The sequence below is a fragment of the Rhododendron vialii genome, chromosome 13a (assembly GCF_030253575.1).
Source record: "Rhododendron vialii isolate Sample 1 chromosome 13a, ASM3025357v1".
Lineage (NCBI taxonomy): Eukaryota > Viridiplantae > Streptophyta > Magnoliopsida > Ericales > Ericaceae > Rhododendron > Rhododendron vialii.
The window spans coordinates 33,940,778-33,965,298 of record NC_080569.1 but is presented as its reverse complement, the minus strand read 5'-3'; the positions used below and the strand labels follow the sequence as shown (position 1 = coordinate 33,965,298).

The following is a 24,521-nucleotide window of genomic DNA, read 5'->3' as shown; positions in this document are numbered from 1 at the left end:
AACGAATCAGGTTTAAAGGGGTCTAAAGCCACATTTTGAAGCCTCGATAATAAGCTCTCCAGTCGTTGATTCTCCAAATCACGCAGCCTTCGGCTAAATGTCAGATTCCACCTTCCATTCTCCAGATTTCCCCCCATTGAACTTACTAACGCATCCTTTTGAGTAGACAGAGAAAACAGTCGAGGATATTTATCTTTGAGAGCTATATTCCCTAGCCAAATATAATTCCAGAACGAGGTTTCATGACCCGAGTTGACTTGCACACCAAAACCCTCTTGAATTATCCTTCCAAGGCCTGTTTCGAGGTTACCAACAGAGCATATATCCTTCCAAAGTTGGAAGTTAAGGTTGGCCTATGAACATAGGGCAACCAACAACCCTGATCAAGGTTATATTTCCCTCTAATGACCTTTACCCAAAGGGAATCTTTATCATTGCTAAACCTCCACCACCACTTTGCAAGGAGTGCCAAGTTTTGTTGCATCAACTTTTTTACCCTTAAGCCCCCATCCTGTTTGCTTTTAGTAATCCGCTCCCATTTCACTAGGTGCAGCTTCTTATCCATTTTATCTCCCCAAAAGAAACGCCTTTGCAACTTCTCAAGAGTTTTAGCTACCGCACCTGGCATCTTGAACAACGACATAAAGTACATGGGCAAACTACTCATATTGGAATTGATAAGGGTGAGGCGACCTTCGATGGACATTGAGCTACTGCCCCACACATTAAGTCTCTTTTGGGTTCGATCAATGACAGCCTCCCACGTTTTTATCCTCCTCGGATTAGCACCCAAAGGAAGGCCTAGATATTTAATAGGTAAGGGTTCCACTCTACACCCCATAATTTGAGCAATATTGCACACATCCTGTTGTTGAACTTCAATACCACAAAGAGAGCTTTTAGAGAAATTTATCTTTAGACCTGACATTAGCTGGAAGCACCTTAAAATCCTTTTGATATTGCTTATTTCCTCCATATCATTTTTATATAATACATTTTGGGATGAAAACATAATAAATCTGGTCCAAACCTTTATGCAGGCAATTAGTCCCTTAGATTTCATCAATCCATCCCAAAATTCACTGCCCCCATTCAAATTCTCATCCACTTTCCCTAATCTGCAAAACATGGTTGGTTATAAAACCACAATTATCCCGGCCATTTTCTATCACAAGAGGAAAAAAAAAATCCACCATTACCATCTTTTCCTCATTTGATGTTGCACCGAGGAACCATGGAGGCGTAGCCCAGGAGCATGGGGACGAGGAAGTGGACGTTAGAGGAGAAGCCGAAGGAGAGGTAGCTAGGACAGGGCGGCGCTGGTGGTGGCAGCGTGAGGTGCTTGTCTGGGGGATCGCCGGGGACGTAGCGCCAGATCAGGAAGCTGATGGGAATCGTGGTCAGGAAGCACAGCGGAGGATGGGGCCCCAGACGCCGATGGCCGATGCCATGGATTCCATGTCCAGTACCATGGATTTTTTGGTTGTTTTGTCAGATTCCTTGAATTCATGATTTTATGTTCTAAAAAATACTCTCGGTCATGGATTCGACGTCCAGTACCATGGATTTTTTGGTTGTTTTTGTCAGATTCCATGAATTCATGATTTTATGTTCTAACAAATACTCGTATGTCATGTTCTAAATTGGTTCTTTTTGCCATTTGACTTCGCTACGTCGGCGATTGGGTTTCGTTTTGTTTTATTCAATTTCATAATAAATTATTTACTTCATTTAGCATGAAATATGTTTGTCTGTATTTCTATCATTTCATGGTTAATTATTTGAAACCGTTTACCATGAAACTATTTCATGGTTAATTATTTGCACCGTTTACCATGAAATTATTTCATGGTTAATTATTTATCGTGTCCATGTTGTAATCGTCATGGGATATTTATCGTGTCCACATTGTAATCGTCATGGTAATTTAACCATTAACCATGTAACAGTTTGAGTATGTCATGTTATTTATTTTTTTGATGGTAATTTAGCCATGTCCCGTGTAATAAGATTAATGAAAAATATGACTTTTTGTTGTGTCGATGACCAACTCGAGGATTGAAGAAAACATGCAAAGATGTGGTCAATTTATTATGTTATATTCCTAAAAAAGATCAATTCCACAAATACATTCCATGGTAAAAAAAGTAAAAGTAATCAATCATATTTAAATTTACCAAATCCCACTGAATTAGAAAAATAATCTAATTCAATCCCATTAAATTGAAAAAATAATCCAATCCCACTAAATTAGGAAAGCAATATAACATAATATATATATATATATATATATCTATATAATAAAACAGAGCTGTGTTTGAATCCAAAAGACAACCAACGTCTAGATTTATCCTCATGCCTACATAAATCTCCACCATTCATTCTACAATGACTTTTTTTGTAAATACTTGATTCATTCGAGGGTTATCATATATGGCATTCTGTTGGAAGCCCTAGCGGAATCTCAAATGAAATTCTCTCAAAACAACCACGTTCATCCCGTTCCCCCTTGCTCTCTCTCCGATTTCACAGAACCTGTCTCTGTCTCTGTCTCTCTCTCTCTCTCTCTCTCTCTCTCTCTCTCTCTCTCTCTCTCTCTCTCTCTCTCTCTCTCTCTCTCTCTCTCCACACAAAAACCCGTTGCTCTACGAGAAAGATCGTCAAATCGCAGTGCAGGGTGATATAGATCGAGCCGGGGAAGGTTGTCAGGAAGTGCGAGAAGATTGAGGAGATCCTCAAGGCTGCCTTAGAAGGTATTCATTGCAATCTCTTTCTCTCACTCACTCAGATCGAACATCCAATGGTTTGAATATGGATATCCCTAGCCCTAGATGCCCCTTGATCGGTAATACATACTCGGGTGATTTCTCTGTTTATTTTCATATAGTTTGATGGGTTTTTGTTCGATTTATCAGCGCTAATATGGTAACAAAAGTGGCTGGAGTTCTCAATAGTTTTTGTGCATTCATGTCCATATTTTCTATTTACAGTATTTGATTTTGTTTGAAATCCTTATTTATTTCATGCTTCTTTGTAATGTCTTTTTTTTCCTACGATTCTTTAAATTAGTTTGGCTTTTTATTGTATTCTTGATGCATTTGATTGCAGTTGAGGTGTACGTGAGGTTTGAGTGACTCTTTTTTGCTAAGAAATTGGGGCTGTTGAGAATCATCATGTTGCCCTCTTGGATGCTCAATTTACTATGTGAGCCAAGAAGAGGTATTTTTTTCCCTAATTTATTGCATTTATGAGAAAATTATGGTTAAGCTAAACAAATGTAACATGCCTTCCGGAATTTGGAATATGCTCTTTTTGCATTTAAACATGGTTGTCATCAGACTATGTTTACCAGAGCAAGATCGTGATGCTTCAATGAATATTGGTAGCTTACATGAGTACTTTGACTGTTTGGTTGTGTATGTATTTGTTTTCATGATGTTTATATGCTTCTCCCGTTTTAATGATAAGTATCTTTTATTTCTAAAAATTGATTATCCATATATTCAGTCAGTTTTGGTAGTCTAGGATCAATTGTAAGTTGTACAATTTGTGATTTTTTAGTGCTGGGGTTGGATTGGTATGGTTCGGAGAACTATTTTTTAGTGCTGGGGTTGGATTGAATATCTTCTTTACGTTTCTGATTACAATTGGTATATGTATTACAGGGCATTCAAGTCAGGGAGGTGGGCAGTGATGTAAAGACTTGATGATGTATGATTTTTTTTTTTTAGAGCACAGAATTTGACATTAATTGACGGTTGGAGCTTAGGGGTTAATGCTATTTTGAATACAAATAGACATGTGCATTTTCATTATTGAATAGACCTAATCTTTATTTTTCTCTTTTCAAAAGATTGCAGGCTCAAACTTCCACACAAACTGAGGACCAAAATTCAATCTGAAGGGATACTAACGCAGCTACAGGAAATAATGTTTCAGCTTAAATTTGATTCTTACTGTAATCAATACTCCCTCCGTTCCTTTTTTAGAGTCCAGTATTCCATTTTGGACTGTCCCTTAATAAGTGTCAATTTTGTAAAGTTAGTGAGTAAAAATTGGTACATTGTCTATTTTGTCCCTAAAAGTAGATTTTTTTTTTAAAAGTAAGTGAGTAGAAGTGTAATGATGATGGGTAAGTAGGAAAAGTGGAGGAAAAAGTTGATATGAAAGGTATAATGATGATGTCTTTTTAATAAGTTGGAGTTACGAAACAGGACATTTAAAAAGGGACGGAGGGAGTATCATTTAATTCGTTTTCTCCTTTTTATGTTAACTAATTTGTTTTTAAGCATTTGTGTGTTACATTGGATTGCTCTCTACATGCATTTTATTTTTATGGGTGGCTGTTTAAGTCTTGCTTTAATGCGTACCTCAACTCTAGCCACACGTACTTATTGACTTGACTCTGTATTGACTTTTTTTTGGCTATCTTACCTCAACTCCAGGCTGTATAAGTTTTTTTGAGTGTCCATTTTTTTCATTTGTCAATACCTCAGTTGAACTATGTTGGTGGAATCTTTGGTATCATCAAAATCCTATTGTGGTAATTTGATGCAATTGAAAATAGTTTCCAATACTCCGGAGTATAAATAGCAGTGAGTTCAGAAAAATCTTACTTAGTTATGGGTTATAACATTTCTTCCGTTAACATGGTTGATTCATATGCCTTGGGCCCTTTTTTGCCCCTCTATTATAACCTACTGTAATATCCTGCTACAAATATATATATATTTTTATGTGTAATACAAGTATGCTTGTAGAATAATCTTATTCTTTTTTCTTGATCTATGGAGTAGGCTTATGTCCTACAACACAAGCTGTCTTCGAAATCATCACTACAAGAAAAATCACATTTTACAGCGTTTGAAAAACGCTATTAAATGATATATACAGCGTTTTTCCAAACGCTGTATTAGCCAATGTTGTTAAAAGTCTTAGACATAAGACAACGTTTTTTGAACGCTATAGAATGTAAAGTTTTTATAGCGTTTTAAGAACGCTATAAAATGTAAAGTTTTTACAGCGTTTTAAAAACGCTATTGAATGTTAAGTTTCTACAGCGTCTTAGGAACACTATATTAGCCAATTTTTTGCATTTTTAAAAAAATTCAATAAATGCCAATATATTAGCATTTGCAAATAAAATCATGGTAATTTTATTTAAGAAACAAAAATAATTTATTCCATTCAACACCAACTATATCCAAATGTCAATATACAATAAAGATTCATTACATTAGCTTGGGAAACAATTTCCCAACAAAAAACTACATAAAAGAGCCCAACTAATTGGACTCATTAAAAAATAACTAATGTAATTCTATTTTCCTGAAAATGTAATCATGCACTTGGCCAACCATCTCATTCCGCAGATTTTCTTTACTTGAAGCTTGCTTCTTTGCCGAGGTTATACCCTTTCTGCTCCCAAAGTCAACCACATAAATGGGCTACTTGAAACCCTCCAAAATATGAGAAACATGCCCGTAGGTTGAAGTTGTATTAGAAGTTGTACCAGCAAAAATCATCCCCGAAAAGATGTAGCACATAGTAGAAGTCCGAAGAAAACAATTGCAAAGATATGATCTGTGACATCGGCAGCTAGTACTTCCTGAAATTATCAACATTGCAAAGATGATCTCATCAATAATAAGAGGTGGCAGTAGCCCACATTTGATCCAGTTAACACAGAAACCAAAATAATTGAGATAAACTGCTCCAAAAATCATTTCCAAAATGGAAGAAACCACAGTACTAGAATCAAGTAAGAGTATTCTGACGGATTTCTAGTCGAGTATGGGATTCCATAAAAAACTTCTCAAATGAAAAGAGAGTAAACACACACTGAACTGCTTCTCGTAAAATCATACTAGTCACCACAAAAGAAGAATCAAACTACTGGTTTTCATTGGAGACTTTCACTTCAACACTTAGCCAGAAATTTATAACAATACTAAAAATCTCATCATATTTCATATTTCATATTTCAAGGCATGACTATAATCTATCTATACTAATATATAAAAAAGAAATTTATAACAATACTAAGCAAAAGAGTAGCAAGTCCCAGCTTCTTGTGGATATAAAGCACCTAAAAGAAGCGAAATTCGAGCATTAAGTCGTTATCGATAAAAGATCGAGACCATCAGGTTCCAATGCTGGAACGGCACATGCCAAGTTCTGAGGCTCCCACTGGGGATACACATGCCAGTCCTGTAGAGAACTGACTCCTGGCCACTGCTTATCCGTTGGTGTTCCCATCATCCTTCAACAATGCATGTACAAGAGGTCAAGAGCCCGTTTGTAAATGGTAATCGGAAATGGATTCAGAATGCACTATTGTGCAAGTGCAATCTGTGGCTACTACTGTAATGAAGGTAATGCTATGAAACAAAAGCTGTAATAATGACCATTTGTGTGTCAATATCAAAGAGAAGTGAACCACCATCATCTTACTGACTCTTATATTGATGTATCGTCCATCCAAAGAATATTCAGAAAAAGTTTTATCTGATGACCTTCCGCTTCCTTTTCTACCCAAAACTTTGTAAATGAACATCAACTCCCCCTCTCCCACTCAACCTGTCCTTACAGTGCATGACGAATTACAGGGCACCAAATACTCAAAAAATATTGGGATAGATGTGAGCAGAAATCAACTCTTCTGTTATTGTTTGTGTCCCCCTAATCTCAATGTCTATGCTACTTAAGACCAAAAAACAAGTGCAACCGAAAGCAGATGCTATTGGACTTGAATTTCTTTACGAATTGCTATACATTGATTCTCATAATCCAATAAACCGCTAGCAACAATGGAAACACCCTTTGCTCCACATAACTTCAACCCACATGTTATGTACCAATCAGTTCTAGAATAACACAATAAATAGCATAGCATAGGCCCGGACCACTGGATGACTTGGATAAATAGCATAGCATAGGCCTGAACCAAATTGCTTCAGGACCATAACCAAAATCTAAGAGAAGTATAAGCCAGGACACCAGCCTGGCTGCCTACCAGGGTTTCTACTATAGGAAAGCAAGTAACTAGCCAACACTTAACAAATATACCTGAATATGTGAAGCAGCTGCTAGAACTTGGAGTCTCTAGGAAACAAAGCTTGTCTCCTTGCCATTTCATCTTCAAGGAATAATCATGGAAAGGTAACAGTGTAATATTAATTAAAGTGGAACAAAGATGCAAGGTAAACCAAAAACAGACTTCAAATGGTGAACCAAAGAAAGAAAATCAAAATCAGCTATACACTGCAGGCAACAAAGAGTCAAACACCTATCCATGTAAGGCAGTAACGACCAATAGACCACAATTTGCTGAACTTTTACATTCAAGAAGTATAACTAGCATAAATCCACTGGTAATGTTACACTAGGATTATGACAAAATCAGTTTGCTCATAAAAAAGCAAAGATGGACTAAAAACTGACTATGGGGGTAAATCCCTAGCTCTTTATTAAGTATTTGACCCCAGCTGATGTGTTGTTTGGGCTTTAGGGTAAACGGTGACGGACACTCAGTATACATTATACAGTAATGTGAAAGCTACAAGAGAAAGTCAAAAATCAATGAGAATTTGGTGCATTTGGTGAATGGACCATAACCAAAAAAAAAAAAAAACAACAGATTAGTTGAAGATGAATATGGTGCATGGACCAGTCAACTTTTTTCAATTCCTTCGCATAATTGTATTACCAAAAACCAAATTAAATGATTAAGGTGACTATCGCAATATATAGTAAAATAAATAAGAAGCCATGGCCTTACAATTGTATCGGCATCCATGCTTTAGAGCAACCCGCTTATTGCTGGAAATCCCAGAAATGCAGCAGAAGATAATTTTGCTTCCTATTTTGTTTATAAAGATCTCCAATTTCACTGATGAATCTAGTGTTGAAGTGGATACTACCAGCGAAAGAAGTGGATACAACTCTTGGTTGAGGTGTGACTATTGGTGAGTTGCCTCAACCAGGGGGACCATTGTGGGCAGATACATGGATTTAAACTAATCTAGTTTCTACTTATTGAACATTGCTATCTCGAACTCTTTCGGCTTTTGGCTGACACAACTCAGCGGTTGTTTTTGCTACCTTTGCACCATAAGAGGGGAAAGAGAGGGAAAGAGCACAGTTTGCACATCAAACGGCTGAGAGTAATTTCAGTGGGAGGCTCAAAAAATCTTCTTGGTCCCTAATATCGGCAGAGAGAGACTGACTTGATGAGAGGTGAGGCCAACTGCCCCACAAAGAAGACTAATCTCAACAATGAAAACAAAACAGTATATAGTGAAAAAAAAACAATTGCACTGTTAGGCTTTGGGATTTCATCTTCCTTTTGGGGTGTTTTTGTTGGTTAGTGACAACATGGACCACAATGGTTAAGATAATGGTATTATTCGACAAATATGTAGCCAGTAACTAACATTGAATGCTCTAAAACATTGCATTTCAGTAGTTCATCTCAATATCAAGCAAACTAACCCATTTTCAGCATTTAATGTCAAACTCCGAGACTTAAGTCTATAGTTCTAGCTCTCTTTACAATTTTAGCAGTCAGCTCATTTCAGTTCAGCAACTATGGTCTATTAAGCAACAAATATCATATTCCAGCTCTTTATCTTAACAAAAATACTATTTTCCAGCACTCAATAGCAAATTCACTTCCTACATGTAATTCATAATTCAGGATTGCAGTATCAGCACACCACAACAACAAATATGAGTTGAATAAATTTGACTTAGTCTATTGAGGTCAGAGTATCCAACCTTGACATAAACAAATGAAAAAAAAAAAAACCCGTAGTCTATCCTTCCTATACACCTCAATCACCCACAAAGTTGCATAAATCTAATTTTTCAACATAACCATGCAAACACAAAACTCCAATGAACCTCGTTCTTGACACTACATTTGCGATTGTAACTATTTTCAGGTCTTTCATGAAGAACGTTAGACCGGGCCAACAAAAACTTCGCGTAAAGAATGCAAATCTACAGTAATGAATGTCAGAATAAAGAATGCAATTCTGTACAAGGCTCCTACCTATAAAGAGTAATAGTATGAGAGACCTAGTAGGTAGGACACGTTAGCCCTACTTTTTCTTCATATGGAGATGCTGAACCAAACCCCAAACTAGTATAGGCTAATATTTGAAGTTTGCATAATGACAATTTGCATCGCTAAATTATTTCACAAATGTAATCTAAAATAATGCTACTAACCTCCCTACAACTAAATTCAAAGTGCTCGTTTCTCAACACATGTCCACTACAACCCAATATCCCAAATTGATCTGTTCTAGACTTGCATAGGTGGGAAAGAGGAAGGGAACATCAAGGTCCATCACCAAAGGCAACTTACATGATGGTGGAGAGGTCAATGTTATTCAGCAAGGTGGGGAAAAAGAGTTCTCTACAAGAACAAAATCCATTTAATTGATTGACCCACTAAGCTTCGATCTTTTTTGGATTATACAACTAAAATTAAGAGCACAAAGGTATGTCACATTTGGGAAGAACACAGGACTACATCCACTAAAAGACAGCCATTTTCTTCTATTTACGCAATTATTGATTGGTGGGTCTCTAGTAAAGGATTCATTAGATCTTATTAGAGATACAAACTGTGAGCAAAAACAATCTCTATTGATTTTGGTTCTGGATTTTGATGATAGTATAAAGTGCTCTGGTTCAACAATGGCGTTAATCTTTGTTGTAGTGCCGCCATCTGATTCCATCAATTTATAACGGATGGAGCTAACGAAAGGCGTTAATCTTTTTTTTTCCCCCTTTTTTACTTCCAAAAATTAGAGTTTAAATTAAATTTAAAAAGGTGGTATCCACTTATTGCTTATTATCTATACAGCCAAACTTACCTGAAAACTTGATAAAAAGTAAAACTAGCATATTAGATAACACACTCTTTGGCAAGTTTGGTACTTGTTCCCAATTGAGCATAACTACTAGGTGTCATTTATCTAAAGTTCACAAAGTTACGATTTTACAAGTGCACAAATTCTAGCTGATTATTTCCCCTCTCACTAGTAAACTTCTTATTTGCTGGACATCAAAGTGGCATAAAAGAAGGGCTGATAAAAGTTTATATTCTGAGAATTAGACTCTCTAACATCTATTTAACCTTTTTGGCTCAATAGGTAGGATAATCAACCTATAGGGCAAGAAAAAATGGGAATGCAAGGCAATTTTTTAACTATGTTAATCTCTAGATGGTCATTCTTCAGAAAATTTACTAATTTGTTATAGAGTGAGAGAATCCATTATATAGCCCGAAATATGAATCAATAAGAAAAAGCACCAAATAAGGAACCAATGAGATAAAGCCCCAATTACTTATCAAAAACCAAAACTTAAAGCCCCAATTATCACCGCCATTCCTAAGGATACAAGACATAGTAGCTATCAGCAGCTCCTTTCACTCACACTAATTCTACGCATAGGAACATCGAGGTTATATAAACAAGAAAGAAAACCATAATAAACAGATACAACAGCGTAGTATACCTGTCGGCTCTCATGATTTCCTCTTAGAATAGTAATTAGTTGGGGATAGCGCACTTTCAGGCCCATTAGAAGCTGAACACATGAACTGATCAAATATCAAAACAGTTACACCACATTAAACAGCAGGATGCGAATTCAATTGAAAAAGTTTCCTAAGTAACTCTCACTCAGAAACACAGAGATCATTATTTGTTCTTATCTGTAATGCAGCCTATTAATTTCCTAGGTCGGGCAGTAAGCCTATCACAATTGCTATCCTCACGATATGTAGGAAAAGAAAGAATCATGCACTTACCGTTACGGTTTCAACTGAATAATAGCCACGATACGACCATATGAAGGGACAATAATAAAGCATTACCTAAGACCCTTACTACTCAAAACATACCATATAAGAGTAAAGAAAAAGCTTGATCAAGTGTTTATGCAATTATACTAAACTTGTTCATAAAAGCTTGATCAAAAGCAAATGAAGTAAATGAGGATGTGAGATAGCCACACGTACTTTTTATCATTTCTCAAATTTTCTCCTCAAGAACAAAGAATGCGGCTGTCTCATATCCTCATAATGTTGGGCCTAACATGCATCCTCTTGAGTTACAATGGAGATGGAATTAGCGCCATTTTCAAAATTTCCAAGCTTAATTAAACCACTCAAAGATTAAGCATTATCAAAAGTATCTATGTTGAAACATGTATGGCAACAGAGTGCTTGTACAAGAATAATACCTTCCCTCCAATTCGAAAAAGCTCAGCAAGATCATGGAATTGCCCATGAATATCACCAATATTTGGTACAGGGGTTTTGACGGGCTACATGGAGAAGGGAAAAATAAAAAACTACTTAGAATGGACATAAAGTGAGCCCGTATGTAAACTCACATGTTATAGACCATTAAAATGCAGATGCAGACACCAAAACAAAGCCCCCCTAACCTGCCCCCTCAAACCCCAAAAGTAAAACAGAGAAAATGGGAGATACAAAGAATAATTGAAGCGAACCCCACTAACCTGCCTTAAACTATTTTTGAAGCTATTTTCGAAATCAAGGGTTTCACTATTTTTGAAGCTTGGCTTCTGAAACTCGGTCCCTATTGAGTTGATTTGAAGGCTGTTGGACTTGATTCGAGCCTATTCACGTCCTAATCTTCTTGTTTTCAGTACGAAATCAAGTGGGTCACATAGTTTAAACCCTAGATATAGTCCTACCAGGTTTTTCGAGATCTAATCTGCTCTTGACAAGGGTTTTCGAAAGTAGATCTACTCCTACCGCACAGTAGGGTGTGAGACCTGTTTGGACCAGATTTTTGCAAAATAAAGAAGGAACAAACCTTTGAGTGGAACGTAGAACGAAATCAGGACTTCGTCCTGATTGGGCGGCCCTTCTGGATGTGCTTCATGAGGTCGGTCGAGAATCCCGCTATCTTGTTGCGGAGGAGCTTCGACGGGATAATGGCCACTTCCTCGAGGATCTTTTTGGGGGCTTGATATATATCCTCAAGGTCGGCTACACTGGGGTCTTCCGACTTCATTGCGGAGAGAGAGAGAGAGAGAGAGAGAGAGAGAGAGAGAGAGTCTTGAAACGAGAAGATGCAGAGTGGGGAAGAGGAATGGAGAAAGAGGAGTGGGTCGGATAAATTGGGTGGAAGCGGATAAAAAAAAAATTGGGTGGAACGCTATAATATAATTAATGAAACGCTGTAGTTTCACTTCGGCTTCTCTCCGTGTCTTTCAAAAGCAAGAACGCTATTATTGTCCCTCTACAATAGCATTTATAAAAAACAGAAATCCTATTGGTACCGACGGGTACCATAGGGAAAATGTACCGACAGCCGCCGGACGGCCGTCTCCGGCCACCGGACGGCCGATCCGAGCCGTCCAAAAATTTTAAAAAATAAAATCGAGTGGGCCTACGCGAGAATCAATGGCATCCGAGGTGTGTAGGGTACTTGATCCGAGCACCCATTTTTCGTGTATATTTGTATATACGTGTATATACACGAAAAAGGGGTGCTCGGATCAAGTACTCTACACACCTCGGATGCCATTGATTCCCGCGTAGGCCCACTCGGTTTTATTTTTTAAAATTTTTGGACGGCTCGGATCGGCCGTCCGGTGGCCGGAGACGGCCGTCCGGTGGCCGTCGGTACATTTTCCCTATGGTACCGTCGGTACCAATAGCACTACTCTATAAAAAAATGCTGTTAAATTATGCTATAAAAACCTCTATTTGTTGTAGTGCATCCTCACCCATGAACAAAGCTCTCTCCAAGAGCTCTAGCACAACATCTTATCGATTTAACGGGAACAAAGCTCTCCCTATCCAAAAGTTTAAGGGCCGCGATAATCCTCACCTTATCATTAGCAACAACCGACAACCTTCTTATTGACCGGTAACTTTGTAATCCTAATATGTTAAGTAGGCATTGATTATGAGCCGCAATTTATTCAATCAAGGTGTCTATTTTTAAGCGCAACTCCTACTATGTCAAGAGAATTATCCTATGGCTTTTAATTTTATCTGAGGCTTATTGATGTTAACTGTCATGATACTTCAATGTACTATGTTTAGTGTTCTGCTTAGATTAACTACATCTGGATATTTGACTGTGTATAGATGAGTAACGCCTATCATTTTTCAATGACCACCCTTAGTTCAGGGACTGGCTAGGTAATCTAAGTTAGTAAGCATGGTGCTATTTTTGAAAATACTAAGGACATGCATAGTGCATACATCCATTTTCTATTAATGAGATTTGTGGTGATGCTTCTTAGCTAGGGTTTTGCTATTAAATCGTTTACCATCCAACTTCAATCTTTGTTCATGCAATCCCATTAGTTCTAGAAGAGTTTTGATTTTGGTTTGGTTTGGTTTTTGGTTCTTCAGGTGTGATTGATTTTGAAGACCATAATAGCCATGATGGGATTGTTGGGTTGTAATTCTTGATAGTTACAGTAGTAGTTAAAGTGATGGCAGATTGTATGGATAAATGCCTTTAGGTGATAAAACAATGAAACTCTATTCTAATAGCTCACTATGTAATTCTATGCTCAAAAAATATTTTAGCATGAAGTACTGTGTAATTGGTGAAAACACTTATGAATTGTGGCAACCTTAGTGTTATGTTGTGTGGTGCAATTAATATGAGTGTCAGTTTATTTAGGAAGTCTCAATCTTCCTCACCGTTCAGTTTATTTAGCGTTTTTTTTTTTTGGGGTACTTCTATTATTCTTTCATTCTTTTCGGGTTGTTATAAATATATGCAAGATTAGTTGGACTATTTTTATGATTCTTTCATTCTTTTTGGGTATTTCTGTCATTCTATGGATATGCTCGGGTCATTATTTTTTGCATAGTTGAATTTTTTGAATAGGGGTTAATATATTACACGCGAGTTCGGTATTTTTTTATGTGTGCTAATTTTTCAAGCCCTATATGGCACGTGAGTTAAGTATTTATTTATGTGTACTAATTGTTCAAGCTGTGCCTTCATGCACGAGTATTCACTATTTAGATTTTGGTTCATTATAAAACAAAGCGGTCTTTTGTCTACCCATATAAATATGAGCATCTCTCCAACCGTTGGATCACAATTTCAATAGGTTACGATTGTTGAATTAAATCATTTATTTTCACCTATTTCCCACGAATGTCTATCCAACAGTTTTCCTCTTCTCCATCGTGTCTCCTCTCTTCCTCCATAGTTACTCTCTCTCTCTCTCTCTCTCTCTCTCTCTCTCTCTCTCTCTCTCTCTCCAAAACCCACTCCTTGGCGTTCCAAAAAAAAAAAAACGTTCACAAAGCTCCTCCACCAATCAGCCGTCTACGAAATCGATTCCTTAGGGTCTTCCTGCGGAAAAATTAATGTGGCCTAAATTGCTGTTTAGGATGGGAATTTTTTAGATGGGAGTCTTATCGGAAAAAAAAATTTGTTGTTTAGGATGAGAATTTTTTTTTGCCGTTTAGACAAAGAAAATGGATTTTGTCTTTCAAAGATGCTCACTTTGTGTTTGTTAAAATGCATGTTTGACAGAGTGAAAATAGTGGATAGTGAATTAATTCTTTATGCCCATTTTTGTATGACTCTCTTTATTTTTGGATAGACTTTGTGGTCCGACATTGCAAGGACATGCGACACAACGGAAATAACACGTGGAGAAATGTCTGGGGAAATTTTTTGCTGAAAAATATCGATTTTGTTGTTTAGGATGGAAATTTTTTTGACCTATAACTTTTGTTATTTGTCTCTCAAAGATGCTCACTTTTTTTGTTGTTGTTAAAATACATGTTTGATAGAGTGAAAATAGCGGGAAGTGAATTAATTCTTTATGCCCACTTTTGTGTAGCTCTCTTAATTTTTGGATAGATTTTGTAGTCCAACACTGCGAGGACATGCAACAAAATGGAAACATGTGGAGACAGGTTTGGACACGCCATATGAGGTATCATTACCGGGGGAAATGTTGGGGACACGGCAAAGTGAATTCAACACTTTTTAAAAGTTTTACTAGGATAAGATATGTATCTTAAAAAGTATTCTAATTGGGAGTTTATTTGTTGTTGACTTTGTTTCTCTTTCGTTTGAATAGTATTATTTGATCAAATCACTACAGGACCAACACATCTCTTTCCCTAAGTAACAATGTGATCAAATCATTACAGCACCAACACATCCCTTTCCTTCGCTCTCTCCCTATCACCAAGCGTATGACCGAAACGTGCGCCGTGCCTTCAGGCACGGGCATACACTAGTATCTCTATATAATATGATAGGGTGGTTTTCAAATCCCCTATTTTTTCTCCTATATTTTGGACCATAGGATCGGTACACATTTTTTCTACGGCTGAGATTACAGCGTAAGAAACCTAGCGATAAATTGGGAAATGATGCTTACTACTATAATGCCACATTTTTTGCTGAGATTGGTTCCCTATAATTCCGGAAAATAATGTTACCACATTTACCAAATTTTTGGAACTAAAGGAAACCTCCAATTTGATTATCACATATGATTTAAACTTCTATTAATCTAGCTGAAAATTAGGAATCATACGTGGAACAAAAATGCTACTTGCACAACCGTTGTGTTGGTTGTGTGCGTAATTTTGACCGTCCAGATGTATTTGGACGATCTAGATTTAAAAAAAAACCCTTCCAAGAAAAAGTTGAACTTTTATGGGGAAGAGTTTGAACGAATCTTGACCATTTATTACAGCAATGGACGGCTAGAGATTAGTTGTGTGTTGTGTTTTACACAACCATTGTGTGTGTAGCACTTTTGTGCGTGGAAAGCTATACGCGCGTGGAAACCTATAAGGAATATACCTTCTAAAGGATAATGAGATTTTGGGTAATTGATTGCCTGTGATTTCGGGAATAATGTTACCACATTTACCAAATTTTCTATTAACCTAGACAGTCCACGTTTTTTATGGTTTGTTTGTCACAGGCATACGTTTTCCACATTTTCCAACTTCTGAACGACCATTACCGATATTGAGGTAAGTTCGATTTCTTGAACGATTTTTTTCAGTTCTCATGCAAGGATTCAAAACATCGAAGGATTTTTTTTCAGTTCTCATTCAAGATCGATTTTTTTTAGTTCTTATTCAAGATTGATTTTTTTCTTGAACAATTTTTATTCATATTGGATTTCTTTTGTAAAAAATTGGGAGTTTCTTGAACGATTTTTTTTTCAATTATCATGCAAGGGATTCAAACATTGAAGGATTTTTTTTTCAGTTCTCATGCAAGTTCAATTTTTTTCTTGGACGATTTTTACTCATATTGGATTTCTTTTGCTGAATATTGGGAGAAAAAATATGAGTGTGAGAGAATAGTTTTTTTTTTTTTTTACAACCTTGGGTCTTTTACGTTAATCCTAATTTTGTTGTTTTCTTGAACGATTTTTACTCATATTGGGTTTCTTTTACTGATAATTGGGAGCTTCTTGAACGATTTTTTTTTCAGTTCTCATGCAAGTTCGATTTTTTTCTTGAACGGTTTTTACTCATATAGGGTTTCTTTTGCTGAATATTGGGAGAAAAAATATGAGTGTGAGATAATAGATTTTTTTTTTTGACAACCTTAGGTCTTTTACGTTAATCCTAACTTTGTTGTTTTCTTCTGCCTTCTTCTTACTTTCTAATATTTACTGCAGGAAAGATCAGCAAAAATATATTTAGAGAAATTCTGTGTCGAGCTTAAATTCGAGGTATTACTATTTTTTATTTTTTTTGGGTTGGAGGGTTTTCTTTTTAATCTTTGTTTTGGTGTGTCGGTTCTCTTCGCAATCGTATTCTAAATCTGCGTCGAGCTTAAATTCGAGGTACTACTAAGGGTTTTTTTTTTTTTTTTTTGGATTGTAGGGTGCTCTCTTTAATCTTTGTTTTGGTATGTCAGTTTTCTTCGCAAGATTGGTTGGTATTAACTCATGTTTTCAGTACCACATCAATTTATCAAGAGTGTTTTCGACCAGCGTTGAGCTTACCTTCTCATTTACTTTTCTGTTTAAGCCTTTGTCTGTATGCATTTTCTATTAATATTTGGACGTGGGTGGTTTGTTTTGTTTTCTATTTCCCTGGTGAATATGGTCCTTCAGTAGAAGATACATCTTTCCAAACACCTGCTAAGTCACAAAACCATCTATATAATAACAAAAGAAAGGCATTTCCTGCTCTATGTTCCATGTTATACAGTTCATTTGGTCATGGTCTAGATTTGTGGCAAGTGCTAACCTCTCTTTAAAAATGGACTATAAATATGTGCGCCACTTTGACATTTTTTCCTCTGGCTTTTCTGAAATCGGCAAAATTTTCGAAATTGCCGATTGTGGTTGATTGGTTGGACATTATTCAATTATGGACTTAAAAATCCATATTTGTAGATTGTAATGATTTTCGAAATTTTCGAAATTACCAATTGTAGTTGATTTGGGTGGACTTAAAGACTTGATTGTAAAGACTTGCCGTTGATCGGGTGAGTATTTCCGAAATACAAATGGGTGATTTCTGAATTTGCCGTTGATTGGGTGAGTGCTGTAATGGAAATACAAATAAATTCGAGGTACTGCTATTTTTTTTTTTTTTTTGGAGGGTTTGCTTCTTCTTTTTTTGATAAGCAACAAAATTTTATTAGAACTCGACAAATGGTATTTCGAGGTAACCAAACTCTAGATACAATAAAAACGTTTTACAAGAGATTGAAATAAGCCAAACAGGATAAGCTCTGCCTCTACCAAAATCATCTTACACTAGACTTCATCCAAATCAACTATCAAAATTATGACCCCTATTTTTTGGCCGAATCCCATGATTTATGAGGTCATTTACTTATTTTTTTAAGATTGTGATAGAGAAGCCTCAAAGCTCAAAAGGATCAATATGCTTGAAGATTTTTAGTTTTGAAATGTTTTATGTTCTCTTTTTAGATGTCTCCTCGAGGCACGCATTTTCATTAATGTATATCATTTTTTATTTTCATCGGTATTTTGGATGGTGTTTATTGATTTGATCAAGATTTATGCGTTTGAATTTGTTCTATGCGTTTTAGTTGGTTAAATTTGTTGTTTAGTTTTAATTTGCCTGTGTTGAATGTTCGAACCGTGCCTTCAGGCGCAGGCATTCGCTAGTATATATATATCATAGTGAAAAAAGTTAGAAAGGTAATTTACACACTAAAAGGATGAAAATATAAGCATGAAAAAAAAGTGAAATGAATTTTTACATGACATAAATAAAAAGAATAAATATTTGAATATTTCATATTTAGCACGGAACTAATTAGTCCACGGGCTGGTAGGTGGCAAAACAATTCTACTACATTTAATTTGCACATGTCATGGTGGGCCAAGAGGCCGGGAAATATTGGAGTCGGCTGGGAGTGGGTAAAAAGAAAGAAAATAGGTTTTCTTTATGGGGGCAATCAGCAACTGATATAAAAGGCATCACTACCTTTGGGCTACAGAGACGAAAGCACGACTTTTGCCCACGGAAGGAACACGAAGAACGGGCGACGACAGAAGTTTGTGGGAATAATTACTATGCAGTTTCAGATTTACGTTGATTCATTCCGAGTATTTTTTTTTTCTTCTTCATGATATTTGAAGCTTTGTTTAATTATTCGCACTAAAGTAACTCGTTTAAATTTTTATTTTTAATAAAAGTTGTTCGTTTGTTTTTGTTTGGTTTGGATCTTTTATTTATTTTTCGTATCGAGTAATAGAAGCATGATTCAACTTAAGGTTTCTTCTTTTCCATGCATAATGATTAGTGAGTAGTCGTATAGATAGGGTCACGGGGTAATTAGTACACCATGACCAGTTCGGGCACTGCTCTTATTTTCAAACAATAAAAAAACCAATTTTAGATTGAAAAAATACTTCCCGCAGAGGAACCCATACATTGTCGGAGCCCATGTGAACGGGGGAATGGGGGTCCAAAACCCATTCTCCGCTGCGCATGAGTAGACACCGACCCTAAGGTTTCGTATCTTGCGAAGTATCTTTTTCAATCTAAAATTGAATGTTTTTAAGAACACCGGATGAAGTAGGTTAATCTGAACTAGTTTCGAGAGCTATGAACCCAACGATCGTACCTCCTTTTAATTATTTGAAAAGAACAGTTATTTCCTTAAGTTTTAGTTAATCTCAATCAAATCGACAAATGGTGGCTATCTAAGAGCCAATTAATCAGTAATAACCCGAGTTTTTAGTCAGTACACATCACTGTCTCTGTGGATTCGATTCCGATCTTACCGGATATTGTGCTACGTCGGTCTCAGTCCTACGCTTGGGACAACTCATTATTTTAGGACTAAGAAATCGTTAAGTATTATTGCATCCAGTAGCAAATTAATATAATTGGCCGCCACACCGCGAGGAGTACAGTCCTCGATCCCCCGGCCGGCCCTGTTCTTACAATTACTCACAACTTGTTCGATATCTCGAACAAATTTAAACACACAAACAATAATACATAGAACGCAAACATACGTATACTTGGTACCAACAACTAGTCTGCCCAAAAAACAAACCACCAGAAATTGAGGTGTCCACACAAGCTAACTGGCCGGGTCGACTCACTAATTTCTAGGTAATTTTGTTTCTGGGCATGTTGTTGGTTTTATTATTGAAAGCCAAATATTAACCATAGGAAATGAACACGCAAGCAAGCAAGCAAGCACACTAAATTCATGAGCGACAGCTAGCCTGAGAAACTATCGTCGAAAAATTTCTTGAACCATGTGGCTGATTTTTTCCAGTGCCGTACCAAATGTCCATCCTTGTAATCAACATAGACCAATCCGAAACGAGTTTTGTATCCGTCACCCCATTCGTAATTATCCAGCAACGACCACACAAAGTATCCCTTCACCTCAACGTGATTCTTCCTGCATGCCAAAATTCCTTCTTGGTCAGCTTAACAATTACCCCGCATCGATAAAATCATAAATTAATAACATGTTTTTATTCAAAAAGTCATGTTTTTTTTTCCCTTCTAATTACTAAATTGATTCGAATACGTACTTCATAATATCATTGGTCATTGCGTTGAGGAGATTTAGAAGATGGTCGTGGTGGTAATTGGTCCTCATATCTCCACCCGAGGCATCTTTATACATCAACGCCTGTTTAACTGTTTTCTTGAAATCATCCTTCTCACCAACCCCTGCAACACGTACGTAATTGCATGAATTATCGAAGAAAATTACAACGAAGTTAGCGATCGAGAAGTTGGTCGTTTACCATTTTCGGTAATGTAAATAACAAGATCCCTGTCGTTGCCGTAATTCTCCGCTATCCACTTCAATAGCTCTCCTATCCCCTTCGGATAGATGTAGAGCCAATCGGCACCGGACTGCGACATTTTTATTTATTTATTTAGAGTAATGTTTGAAGGAAAAAATTCATTTTATAAAAAAAAAAATTCAGAAGTAAAATTTTAAATCTGGCGTCTCGTACAGTACATGGATGTATTCTTGTGCACAATTTACAACGAAATTCAACATTAAGCACAAGAATACTCCTTAACTTAACCAGTGGCTGTGGAGATTGGAGATTGATATAACAAACACTACACTTTGTGTATGAAAGCATTTTTCTGATTAATTTGGCCAATTGAAGTGCTGTTCCTAGGCTCATTCAATAGATTAATTTTTTCTTCTTTCTTTTTCTTTGTTTTGTAGGCCTCTTATGGTACCTCATCCTCTGAGGTCCATAATTGGTCTCCCAACGATGTACCATTTGTCGGGTTCTAATAAAATTTTGTTACCTATAAAAATAAAAAATAGTTTGAGGATGATAAGCCATATGGAGACACGTACACTTACATGTCATGCAATTTTTTAAAATTTGTTTGCATCTATTTAAAAGAACTAATTGAGTTCTGTAAATTGGTGCAAAAAACGAAAAGAAAATTATGTACTGAAGAACTTTACCTGTTTGATCGAAATGTGACACGAGTTTTAGAAAAAAAAGACATCCAATATGGAACGATGGAAGTACTTATCAGCAATGAAATTAATTTCCCAATTTTGTACTATGCTTTTGTAGAAGCAAGATTGAATTTTAGTGCTGACCTTTTCACCAATGGGCACGTTGTTCTTGTTGTAATCTAGCAAAAAGTAGCACACACACGACATATATATTAAAGAGCTTTAAAAGTGGAAACTAAGTTAATCAAGATTCCCACATTTGATATATAGCACTCATTTGGTCCCTAATGTGACGTTTTGGACCTACCTATATATCGATATGTTTATCGATTGTCTATTCCCAAAATCAAGTTGATCGGACATTTTACCTGCCTAATTGTATGTTTGTTAAAAGAAAAATGATGGCAAGGCTTTGACCGTACATGCATCTCTTTTTTAAATATCAAAGCCTATTCTGCCACGCCTTTATCAATGTCCGATCAACATGGTTTTCTATATATATATATAATATACAGTCATTTTCAAATGAGGAGGTCCTTATTTTAACTAAAATAAGGACCTCTCCATTTCTCCCATTTTCAGTTCGAATTTCAATGATCCGAGCCGCTCAATGTGTTTAGAACGTGATTTTAAGAGTACCCATGTGAAATTAGCAAAAAAAATGACCGGGAATGGCTTCATCTGAGCAGTTTTTATTTGAACCGTTTGATAAAATATAAACAAAAACTGCTCGGATGAAGCCTTTTCGGTCATTTTTTTTTGCTGATTTCTAGCGGGTACCCTTAAAATCATGTTCTGAACATGTTGAGCGGCTTGGATTATCGAAATTCTATCGGGAAAGGGAGGTCCTTATTTTATTAAGTTAAGGTGGTCCTTAGGAGAAGGGGACTATATATATATATATATATATATATATACATGTCTCGATGTGATTATCGTTCTCATATACATATACATACATATATACATATACATATGTATGTATATGTATATGAGAACGATAATCACATCGAGACATGTAAAAATGAACGGGTTGGACCATCGAGTCTGACCTATTTTTTAGATTCATCAAATATGGCATTATGAGTCTCATTTTACGTCACGTGAGAGACCACAAGAGGAATCGTCGGATGATCTTGCCTCGGAAATTAATTTAGTAGCTCCAATACTTACATGTGGTCTTAAGCTGTTGATCTGTCTTGTAGCTTGGTTTTTCTCCAGGTGGCTTTGGTGAATTAAGTACATATTGAGCAGTATAATAATTTATTCCGATAAAATCATATGATCCTTTTACTTCATAAGGACAGCCTGGAACTTTAAGACTTGGTAGTCGGTCTTCATCAACATAATCTATCATATTCTGCGGATAAGCACCCCTTATGAGTGGTTCCATGAACCTGCAACACACAAACGAAACATAAATCAACAACATGAAATATCCATATATATTTATATATGAAACCAAGTCGTCATCTTATGTATCAATCTTTTTATTCATGTTCTGCTTATTTTAGGCCGCCAACGGCTGCGGCGGGAACTGTGTAATTAGGTTATGGTTAGATTTAGTGTTTTCTTGGGTTTGGCTTGGCCATCTTTTGTTTGGGCTAGCCTCTTTAGGTGTTTGAGCTGTGTCCCAATGGATGTTTTTCTATAAGGTTGGATCCCCTCTCCACTCTCCCCCATCTTGATATATCATTGGTCAAGATTTTTCTAATAAATTTTTCGTTGATAAAAAAAAAAAAGGCTAAATGAACTAATCAGCAATCAGTAAGTTTTCAAAATCGAACTGAATGGAGTTATTACTTTCAAAAATTATGTGCCAAAGTAGTTGGGATATTTGCTTTGAATTGTGATGCCGGTTATACTTGCCCCCTTTAGTCTTTGTAATTCTAATTCGAAGATTAATAAAATTCTCTTTGCCGTTAAAAAAAAAAAATGGAATTGTTACTTTCCAAAAATGCTTGCTGAAGTAGTATGAAATACTATGATGCGTACAATTTGGATGTGTACGATTTGCACACGTTAAATCCCCTTAAATTCATGATGTATATCAGTTTTGAATTGATCATTATTTTTGTATAGCAACTCATAATATTTGGCATAAACTCGTAACATTAATTTTGAATTCGATCGTAGCATTTGTATATATATACGTTTTCTTGATGTTAAAGAAATTTTAAACACAGATAATGAATTTCAATGCAAATGTTATAAATCATCATACAGATGTTAAGAATTTCTATGAAGTCAAAGCGATTCTAGGAGGTGAATACCGTATGTACACACCCAAATAAGAATATCTATGGTACGTAGCATTTACCTTACACATAAAAATTTATGATTAGAAATTGTTAATAGGATGCCACCATCTTTTGATGTGGAAAAATAAACTTTCTTATTTATTTTGACAATTCATGTATTTGAAAAGCTACTCATTTCAATAAAACTCAATGAATTTTTGCCACGTGTAATTAAGTACTCACCATCCAAGCATGAAATCTAGAGCTCGCCTGACTGCTGCTTCATCCTCTTCTGAGTCAGCGTCCCATGGGAGAAACCAGTTAGACACTAGGACAATCCCTATCTGCCCTTTTTGAATTCCCTAAAACACGTTTCAAAAATTAAAACTAATATTCAAAACCATATTCTCTCAATTGAAGAATATGAAATGAAATAAAGGAAAGATTTAGGGAAGGATTGAAGATGCTATTATAGACAACATCAATATATATTTGGTTAATTAGGGATCGATCGGATCCTCTCTAGTTCAAACATTGGAAAAATCAATAGATAATCATTGTTTTGATTGCAACAATGGTCGACGGTTCAGATTTTGAGTTTCTCCTCCGGTCCAAAACTTGGAGTGGAAGAGGATCCACTTCCATTTGGTTACTTAGCAAAACAATGTGTGTTTTTATGTGGATCCTAATTGTGAAACATTTATGTGTCTCACGAACTTATTGTCAAAATCTAATGTAAACTACCAAATCAAAGTTTTGAGTTTTGGTATCAAAATTAATCTTTCAAGTCCAAGCAAATCTAAATGGCTTTCTGCATAATAAATTCTACCAACACAAACCATAACAAACCAAACCAAACCAAACCTGAAAGTATAGGGCGAATTTAAACCTGAAAGTTGTCCTTGTATAGTTTCACAGCAGCTGCATGAGCAAGAAGAAGGTTGCGTGCCACGATATAAGGTTCCCTTCCTGGATCCCCATTATCCGAACTCCCTCCGTTGCCCGCAGGTTCAGTCGCCTGACATCGAGGTAGGAGGATACCCGTAAAAATTTCATGACCCTCCGCCAGAGAGTTTGTAGATGAAGAATTTGGCGGCGTCGTCGAGGAAGAAGCAGGACCTCGACCGGGTGCATGTCTACCGTCTGCATATCCGCAACAACAGTACATAACTGGCTCGTTTAGTGTAATCCAATTTTTCACCTTACCACCATACACCGAGAAGCAGAGGTTCGCGTAATCACGGAAGTCCTTCCTATAACGAAGATATCACACACATGTAAACGTATGGATCCCACATAAATGTTAGACTAG

At 36.3% G+C, this 24,521-nt stretch overlaps 1 protein-coding gene across 2 annotated transcripts in view; it reads right to left on the bottom strand.

The window, feature by feature from the left end:
- Window positions 1-19,340: 19,340 nt before the first annotated feature.
- The window catches only part of LOC131315294 (raucaffricine-O-beta-D-glucosidase-like), a 64,361-nt gene continuing 59,180 nt past the window's right edge, over window positions 19,341-24,521 (bottom strand). For both annotated transcript variants that reach the window (XM_058344452.1, XM_058344453.1), the window contains exons 7-13: window positions 24,099-24,462; window positions 23,453-23,571; window positions 22,143-22,366; window positions 21,114-21,148; window positions 20,281-20,392; window positions 20,062-20,203; window positions 19,341-19,925 (exon numbers count right to left, since the gene is read on the bottom strand). In XM_058344452.1, coding sequence (XP_058200435.1) covers window positions 19,739-19,925; window positions 20,062-20,203; window positions 20,281-20,392; window positions 21,114-21,148; window positions 22,143-22,366; window positions 23,453-23,571; window positions 24,099-24,462 — 1,183 coding nt within the window. In that variant the 3' untranslated portion in view covers window positions 19,341-19,738. The remainder of the gene's footprint in view (window positions 19,926-20,061; window positions 20,204-20,280; window positions 20,393-21,113; window positions 21,149-22,142; window positions 22,367-23,452; window positions 23,572-24,098; window positions 24,463-24,521) is intronic.